Here is an 8872-nt window from a genome sequence, read left to right as displayed (position 1 = left end):
TACAAAAGAGAAGGATCGATGATCATATCTTAGGGAAATTAATGGCATATTTTCCAACACAAATTATCATAGTGCAATTAATGCTATAAATTTCTAGAGGTGATATATCTTTTGTACGCGTACAATGAACTAATTCCTTATGATAGATCTTATAATTATTTGCAACATTAAATGTGCGGTACGCTCAGATGCATATAAATATGGTGGTACAGGAATTGGAAAACCAACAATTCCAGGTTTTAACAATGAAAGGAACACAAGCCATTAGTGTGACTCTTCTCATGTCATTTCTTGTTCTAGCGACCAGAGGAAAAGATGTGAGATATAGAAGGCAAGAGGAAGACAGTACCCAGATTCTCACTTATCAAGGAGTTAATAAAACCATTCAGGTATGACTAATTAACCTTATCATGTATATTGAGCACATATTTTGGTGACTAACAAGCAAAGGAAACCTCAAAATAGATGGAAGACGGGGACGTCTATGACTGCATCGATGTGTATAAGCAACCGGCTTTTAACCACCCATTGCTAAAAGACCATAAAATCCAGGTAAATTAATTTCATAAAAATATGACATACATCCATGAATTGCTCAGTATATTATCAGTTCATAATTAAGTCCACAAATGTTGCTTTCGTGTGTTCTACTCCCTTCTTGTTTCAACAATCTTTCTGGATATGCTTTTTCACATTACAAAATTTGGACTATTGAAAGTGAATTAAAGTAACAACCTTTTCACGTAGTATAAGCTATGTCAATGATGAATAAAACTACAACATGTTTTGTGCTTATCTTCTGATGCATTTATAATATTTTGTAACATGGTGGTTGATTTTAATTTCAAACAGATGAAACCAAATTCTTTCCCTGTTTGGATGGATACCCAAACATTTCCTTCGGATTCTTTTTCACAAGTGCAACCATCTATCATCAAGTGCCCAATAGGAACAATTCCAATACTGCGTAGTAATGGAAGTAGCACCATAGCAACACACAATATTGATGGGCTGAAAAACGATATGCAATGGGAGGTGAGTTTTTGTATAAGTTATAAAATGAATTTGTTATCATAGTTTGATGGGATTTTTTGATAGGATTGATTATGCCAATTGGCGTATAATTGTTGCATTTATGATGCATATCAAATGTACAATGTTGGATTAAAGATGTACCATAGACTCTATAAATAATCTGATTAAATTCCAAGAAAGTACTCTGAGAAAAAAAATCATATTTGGATGGTAACAGTTAATTTTCCATCGAGGGTCACAATAATGAACGGTTTAGATTCATCAAGTTATTATGGACAATGAGTTTTTTTTGGCAATTTTATAGTGAATGAAGGACCTCGTACTCTACAACATTTGAGTAGTTAGGAATGATTTTTGTGCCTTCAGATTGTTACCTCAACTAAATAAGTTATGTATGAGCATGATTTTAGTTGTACATGAAGGAATTCCAATTTCATTACCAAGTTTTAGTAACACTCTCTTGGAGAGTTCCATATATACTAATCCCAAATTCTTAGTTTTTAGCATTAAGTTGTTTTCTTTGATTGTTACTCTTTCCTTCCCAAAATGTGAATGACCACGCATCTTAAGATTGAAGTTGTATTGACAACGTGGCAATATGAAATGAAAGTGATAACATTTAAAATGCATTTGAATATGAATAATGTAATATGATTTATGTGTGTCACGTAACTTAGAACTTCTTAGCTTAATTAGTGGTCCAATTAAAAATTCTGATGGGATTGGAGCCTTACATTTTTTATAATGTTAATTACATGTGATATCCTATCAAGTTTATCTATACATAGTATTCATTCTTCACATTTGCCGATGTTACTTTTATTTCTTGCAGAGGGCGGGACTTAGATACATTGGTGATTTATTTGGGGCGCGTGCTCTAATAAATGTTTGGGAGCCAAAGGTTAATAAAGGTAGCCAGGATTCTAGCTCACTTTGGATAAATATTGAAAATGGAGGGGGACAACACACAGATCGGATGGGCGCTGGTCTTCGGGTATCTCCAACATTGAGTGGTGATGTTTTTGCTAGATTTCATGTTGCTTGGGTACGTAATTGGATACATGCTATTATTGGCTATATATTTGTATGATAAGAAATTAATAATGTATGTTGAGATTTTGCTTTTGTTTTTGGCCTCGGAACAAACTTCACAGTACGATGGTTATTCAAAGAAGTCATGCGTTGACTTCAGGTGTCCTGGATATGTGCAAGTCCACCACAATATTGGTCCTGGAACAAGAATACAACCATCCTCTGTCTACGGTGGATTACAGAAAGTAGTAGACATTCAAATACTCAAGGTATTATGTTATTCTTAAAATTTGTGATTTCTCAAGCACCTTGTACAAATTAACTAATTAGTTTAATTATAGGCATATAACTAACTAATTAATATTGAATTATTTTAGGAGCCGACATCAGGCCATTGGTGGGTGGGTGTGAATAAAATGCCAATTGGATATTGGCCGGGCGGACTATTCGAATTCATTAGATACAAGGGTGATTTCGCGTTCTGGGGCGGGCAGGTTGAGGGGCCGACTGCCGCATCAAACTCTCCGCAGATGGGCAGCGGGCATTTTGCTTCGGAAGGATTCGGAAAAGCGGCGTTCATAGAAGGCATCGAGATTGCTGATGATAAGGGCAGGTTTGTAACCCCGGATAAATCCCGAGTGGAGCATGGGTCGAGCGATCATTCCAAATACACCGCCGGTGGATTTGAAGTTAGGAAGTATATCGGTATGCGTATCTTCTATGGTGGACCAGGCTCCATGAGGGCCTGATCTGATGATAGTAGTAATATATGTATGGTCTCGACAAAGTTAATAAAAGAGACACCATATATGCAAAGTGGTTTTGCAGCATTATGTAATGTATGTCCGTGTATCATCAACTTGCGTTCATGATATGCCCTGATGATTTTTGTTTCTTGTTTCTTTTGCCGCGAGGGAGTGTAAATGTCACGCCACGATAGGCGATACAAGTTGAAAGAAGAAGAAAAACATGACACGATGTTGAGTTCACACAAAAGCCATGCGCAAATCAAACGGTGGTGGTTTAGTCATTAGATTAAAATCGAACGGTGATCCTTCTTTCTTCTTCCTCTGACTTTCTTCGTCCTTCAACCATTCCTTCTCTCAATAAATCATACTACTAGTACATAGTAACAAATAACAAATTCCATCAACTCATTAGGGCATGTACAACGCCAGTGCTTAGGCCGAGCGCTAGGATCAAATTCCTGGCCGTTAGGTGTGATTCCCGGCCAAGTTAAGGAAATTAGCTAGCGTCGATGCCAGGAAAGTCCTCGGGCGCTCCGGCTTTTTCGTTGTAGGATCAGTCAATCTCTCTGTTCTTTTCTAACTGGCCGGCGATTTGGGATCAGATTGCGGGAGCTACATTTGGGATTAGATTGCTACTCAGGCGGGCATGCAACATCTACACCCGGCAAACTGGCCGGCGATTGGCAACCTCAAAGAATGGATGTCCATTAGCTGGCACAATGCACCAACGGAAAAGAAAAAAAGGCACTATATCGATGATCCATCTCGTCGCCTGGGAGATATGGAAGGAGCGTAATAGACGTGTTTTTCAATAGCAAGATATGATGACCACCCAATAGTTAGAGAGGGGACTAATTTGTGGAATATGGCAGGCGCCAAAATCCCATTTGATCCGGGCTGATTGTTTTCTCTTCTTCCTTTCTAGTGCCAGGCCTTCTCTGTTGCTAGGTTTTTGCTTGTATTCTTCCCTTGCTAATCAACGAATTTGGTAGATCTTCTACCAACATTCAAAAAAATGCGGGCACTACAGAAAAAAATATTTTATTTAATTCCTGCTAGCGCCCATCTAAGCGCTGAGCATTGGAGATGCCCTTACTCATATGAAGCTATGGTGACACGAGAGCACCGAGAGACCGGGGCGCGCGACTAAGTTTTTTTACCGGTGGCGGGAGCTACCGGCATAGCTCCAGCCAATCACCTTGCACCACCACACACTGTAGTTTATACCACATGCAGTATAATACTGTTTGCTCATATTTACTAAATGTTTGTATTTCACCACCCTGGCCCACCACGTGATGTCATCCACATACATATATGTCAAGAATGTGACAGCTCTCATCTCTTTTCCCTTACACAATAAATCCATACTTTTATTTCAGCTTTGCTAATTTAACTCGTCCGTATCTTTTAAACCATAATTTTATTATTGAAACACTTTTTATATATGAACTTGTGGCGTTCAGACCTTTAAAACAAGACCAATTTTGAATATATTTCAAACACGTTTGAATTTCAATGTTTCAATCGATTTATTTCACTTCAACTATTTCAGTCAGTTGAAATTCTGATTTCTTTTATTTTTAAAAATATTTTGAATAATTTCAAGCAACCGTTTAAGATAACAAATTCACAAATTATCTCACTCGGTTCAAGAATCCGGTTTCATTTTTTTTCTTACAACCATTTCAATTATTTCAGACTTGCTGCACTTTTTCAAAATACTATTTCATTTACTTCGGATAAGTCTCCACTGTTTCAAAAAGAATGAGCTAATATATTTCAATAATTTCATAACATATTCCACTTTTTCAAAATACTTTTTGTAGAAACACTATTTTGACCCAAACTGATTTCACTACAAACCCTTCACCCCATTTCAAAAACACATGTTTCACTCATTCCAAAACATAATTTCACAAAAAAAATGAAAACGCATTTCACTCATTACTCTTGTTCTAAACAGCTCCAAACATCGTATTTACTTCAACTATTTCAAAAAATAGATTCACAAAAAATTTCACTCAATTCAAGAATCCAGTTTCAGTTTTTTCTAAAAACATTTCAAAAAATATTCAGACGTATTTCACTTTTTTGAAAACCTTTTCACTTATTTTGGATAAGACTCCGCTATTTTAATTTTAAAAAATGAGTTTATACAGTTCAATAATTTCATAACATATTTCACCTTTTCAAAAACATTTTCAAATTTTCAATCTTTTGAAACAAACTGATTTTAATACTAAAACTCTTCACTCCTTTTAAAAAACACAAGTTTCACTCATTCCAAAAACTTAATTTCACTAATATTGAAAATCAATTTCAAATGAATTGAAACATTTAAATTTAAACATTTCTGAAATGTATCAAAATTGGTCTTATTATAGAGGGCTTAAGGCTAGGAATTCAAATATATAAAAAGTTTCATAAAGGAGTTTATGGTTTAAAATATATCAATGATTTAAAAGAGCAGAGATGAAATAAAAGGGTACATTTAGTGCGTAAGAGAAGAGACTTTGACAACTTTTTCTGTCATGCATGCATTGTGGGGGCAGGAGACGTATATGGTCTCGTATAGGCTTGGTATGAAAACACTGATAATTAATTGGTGGACCCCTGCACGAATCATGATGCATATGTGAATGATAGATGCTTCATCGGTAGCTCCCTTGACCGGTAAAAGAGACTTTGCGCCGGGGCGCGCGTATATCTATCCTGGGTGGTTTGGTTCTACCTGAGCAGCGACTCGTCCTTGCGGCTGGAGACGAGCTTGGCTGTGTCGCGCCACCGCGACACCTCGCGCTCCTTGTCCCGCAGCTTCCTCTGCGCGCGCTGCAGCTCCGTCTCCAGCTCCGCGATCCGCTCCTCGTGCCGCGACTGCAGGAGCTCGTGCAGCCTCCGCTCCAGCACCCGCGCCGGCACGCCGCCGTGGCACGGCTTGCTCTCTTCGTCCTCCTCGTCGGTGTCTTCCTCCCCCTCCTCCTTGCTGTCTTGGTGTTCCTTGCATTCTATTGCGGCGGCGTCGAGTACACCGTCGATGTCGACGCAAGCAGGGGAGCCGCTCTCTGAGGAGAGAGGAGACGTCGCTCTTCACCGCTGACTGCAAAATCAATAGGAATTCAGTTCAGCACAGCGTCAAATTGGCACAGAGCGAGCACGCCGGCGGCAGTGGCGGCTTGAGTGCACGGTACCTCGAGCTGGTGATCTCGCCGCGGTCTCACGCATTCCTCCTCCCCGTCGCCGTCGTCGGAGTCGAGCTGCAGGCGCGTCAGTTCCGCCTCGAGCTCCGCTTCCATCTGATCCATCGCGGCGACAGCATCTCCAACGCCGGCATCGCCGCACGCCGAGGCGGCATCGCGCGAACCACGGGACAACGGGGCGTCCTCGCCGCCGGCGTCCTTAAAGATGATGCGCTCCTTGACGACGCTGGCCCCGTCGTCGACATGGCCGCCGTCAGACAAGTCGGAGCGGGTGCTGCCACGCGCCTCCGCCCTGACGTCCATCACCAGCCGCTCCATCTGGGCGCGCAGCTCCGCCATCCTGCTCAGCTCCGCCGCGCCCCTGGACAGCAGCAGCACCAGGCCCGCGCCCAGCCCGAGGCTCGCCGCCGACACCTCCGGCGCCGCCTTCAACCCTGCTAGAAAATGAACCACGCCACGCCGTTGGCCGTCACCATCAACGCTGGTCACAAACTCAGTGAGTTCCCGGTAATCACTCACGTACCCTGGAACTCCGAGGCGACTCGCGAACATCTGCTTCTTGCTTGCTCGCCACGACTACCTTAGGCGCGGCCACCTCCTCCTGTACGGCGTCCTCCTTGGCGGCCGCTCCGGCGCCGCTGGAGCAGTAAACTATTTCTCTCGTTACCTCTAGCACTCCGCGTATATGAACAAGTCCAGTTTGCTTAATTTTCTTGCTAGCACTTGGATGGATTCGTGTGTATGTAACCATGCTCTTGTTGTTTGTTATTGCTGGAATTTAATCTAATTTTGGCAGTCCAATAACTATTTTAGAAATTCCTAATAAATCTTAGAGGCCCACTTAGCCCATTTGTGCAAGGGAAGGGATACTATTAAAGTTTAGTCTCACATTGCTAGTTTAGTGGGAGTTGGACCTCCTTATAAGGGAGGTTCTTTCCCCACTTATACGAGCATGAGAACAAGAGGGATATCCACGCGCGCTCCTCCTCCGCCGCGCCGCGCCGCGCCGGGGGTTGCGGGAATGAGCCGAGTCGATATCTAAATACGGGAGAAGGGTGATAATGTTTTTGGGGAGCGCTCAGCGCGACTACTGGCTGCTTCATCACGGACGATCCAGTCGCCGACAACTTCTTCCCCGACGTCCACGACCTCCTCGACGACATGGCAGGCGAGGACACCGACCCCAAGTCCAGCGCTTCTGCTGCTGCTGTCCCGTACGTGTTCTTGTCTTTCCTGTTAAAGGTTCTGCCGCAGTTCCTTGTTCTAGTCCTTGTCCTACATATGATAGGTTCTACTTCATATATGCTACTTGCTATACTGTCTGCTTTAGATATGATAGGCTACGGTTCATATATGCAGAAACTATTTACCTTCTCTCTGTCAGAACGCATGACTTGTTTTATCTCTACTATATTAGTCATGCTTTATCTAGTATTTCTGTTAATAAAATCATTTGATAAATTGCTCATATTTCCAACAATCCAAAAACCTTATTATAGGCAATTTACCCCAAGTGGTTTTGCTGCTTCCATGTGACCTCCTATGTTTGAGCGTATCCACTATAAGAGGTGGCGCTTGAGAGCAGTCTTATGGTTTCAAACCATGAGTTGCTATGACGCCACTCTCGGCAAACCTGAAGGAGAGCTTGATGCTCAACAGGCACAAGCTTTTCGGAAAATGGATACTCTGTTTAAGGCTGCTCTCTTGAGTGTTCTTCGTGAGAACATAGTTGATGCTTATGCGTCAATTTATAATGGAAAAGATATGTGAGATGCACTCGAGGCCAAGTTTGGGGTCTTGGATGCTGGCACTGAGCTGTACATCATGGAGCAATTCTATGATTACAGGATGACCGAAGAGCGCTCCGTGGTTGAGCAAGCTCATGAGATACAGCCATTTGCTAGAGAACTTGAGCACTTCAGTTGTATGCTACCGGACAAGTTTGTTGCCGGAGGTATCATCACTAAGCTTCCCCCTTCATGAAGGAACTTTGCTACCTTGCTGAAGCATAAGAGGCAGGAGTTTTCCGTCCCGGATCTCATTGGCACTCTTGATGTGGAAGAAAAGGCGAGAGCAAAGGACACACGTGCTCGAGGTATTGAGGGAGGATCTAGTGCCAATGTGGTACAGAAGCAGAACTTCCAGCCCCACAAGTTCAAGAACAAAGGCAAGTTTGATGGAAAAGCAAAGTTTGATGGGAAGAACAAGGCTGTGCAACACATGAACTTCAAGAAGAAGAATGGCAAGAAGAAAGGTGCTTGTCATGTGTGTGGGGATCCTGATCATTGGGCTCCTAGTTGCCCTAATCGCTATGACAAGCGTCATCCTGGGAAAGGCGGCAAGACCTCTAATGTTGTCATTGGAGACACTGACATGAAGGATGCTGGGTATGGTATATTTCCCACTATTCTTTTAGTACGTCATTCTCCTGACTGGTTGATTGACACGGGTGCTAATGTGCATGTATGCGGTATTATTTCCATGTTTTCGTCTTATCAGACCGCAGGGACTTCAACCGTGCTGATGGGCAACGGTTCAAGTGCTTCTGTTCGTGGTGTTGGCACGGTCGATCTGAAGTTTACTTCAGGGAAAATCGTGCGGCTAAAGAACGAGCATTATGTCCCCTCCGTCAATAAAAATGTTGTTAACGGATCTCTTCTGTGTAGAGATGGCTACAAGCTTGTCTTTGAGTCGAATAAATTTGTAATATCCAAGTATGGAACCTTTGTTGGTAAAGGCTATGAGTCAGGAGGCTTGTTTCGTTTATCCTTATCAGACGTTTGCAATAAAGTTGTTAATCATATTTGCAACAATAGTGAATCCAATGTGTGGCATTCACGTCTTTGTCATGTTAAC

The 8872-nt window shown here is 42.2% G+C and overlaps 2 protein-coding genes across 2 annotated transcripts; one reads left to right on the top strand and one right to left on the bottom strand.

Annotated features, from left to right (window-relative positions):
- Nucleotides 1-242: 242 nt before the first annotated feature.
- On the top strand, nucleotides 243-2911 carry LOC125512805. The gene is made up of 6 exons (XM_048677890.1): nucleotides 243-389; nucleotides 466-552; nucleotides 853-1035; nucleotides 1868-2080; nucleotides 2190-2336; nucleotides 2445-2911. The coding sequence occupies exons 1-6, from the start codon at nucleotides 246-248 to the stop codon at nucleotides 2814-2816; spliced, it is 1146 nt and encodes a 381-aa protein (XP_048533847.1). The 5' UTR covers nucleotides 243-245; the 3' UTR covers nucleotides 2817-2911.
- A 2635-nt stretch (nucleotides 2912-5546) lies between these two features.
- Nucleotides 5547-6767, bottom strand: LOC125516958. The gene is made up of 3 exons (XM_048682211.1): nucleotides 6536-6767; nucleotides 6003-6453; nucleotides 5547-5904 (listed from the first exon to the last, which is right to left on the bottom strand). The coding sequence occupies exons 1-3, from the start codon at nucleotides 6765-6767 to the stop codon at nucleotides 5547-5549; spliced, it is 1041 nt and encodes a 346-aa protein (XP_048538168.1).
- Nucleotides 6768-8872: the final 2105 nt, after the last annotated feature.

The sequence above is a fragment of the Triticum urartu genome, chromosome 6 (genome assembly GCF_003073215.2).
Source record: "Triticum urartu cultivar G1812 chromosome 6, Tu2.1, whole genome shotgun sequence".
In the NCBI taxonomy this organism is placed as follows: domain Eukaryota; kingdom Viridiplantae; phylum Streptophyta; class Magnoliopsida; order Poales; family Poaceae; genus Triticum; species Triticum urartu.
This window is presented reverse-complemented; position numbering and strand designations above follow the sequence as displayed.

Bases quoted from the DNA above. Each gene is read 5' to 3' on its own strand.
- LOC125512805 (XM_048677890.1), top strand. From the start codon at position 246: ATGAAAGGAACACAAGCCATTAGTGTGACTCTTCTCATGTCATTTCTT. The intron at 553-852 runs GTAAATTAATTT...AATTTCAAACAG, and splicing joins TAAAAGACCATAAAATCCAG to ATGAAACCAAATTCTTTCCC. The intron at 2,081-2,189 runs GTACGTAATTGG...CAAACTTCACAG, and splicing joins CTAGATTTCATGTTGCTTGG to TACGATGGTTATTCAAAGAA.
- LOC125516958 (XM_048682211.1), bottom strand. From the start codon at position 6,767: ATGGTTACATACACACGAATCCATCCAAGTGCTAGCAAGAAAATTAAG. The intron at 6,454-6,535 runs GTGAGTGATTAC...TTCATTTTCTAG, and splicing joins GCCTCGGAGTTCCAGGGTAC to CAGGGTTGAAGGCGGCGCCG. The intron at 5,905-6,002 runs GTGCACTCAAGC...TCAGCGGTGAAG, and splicing joins GATCACCAGCTCGAGGTACC to AGCGACGTCTCCTCTCTCCT.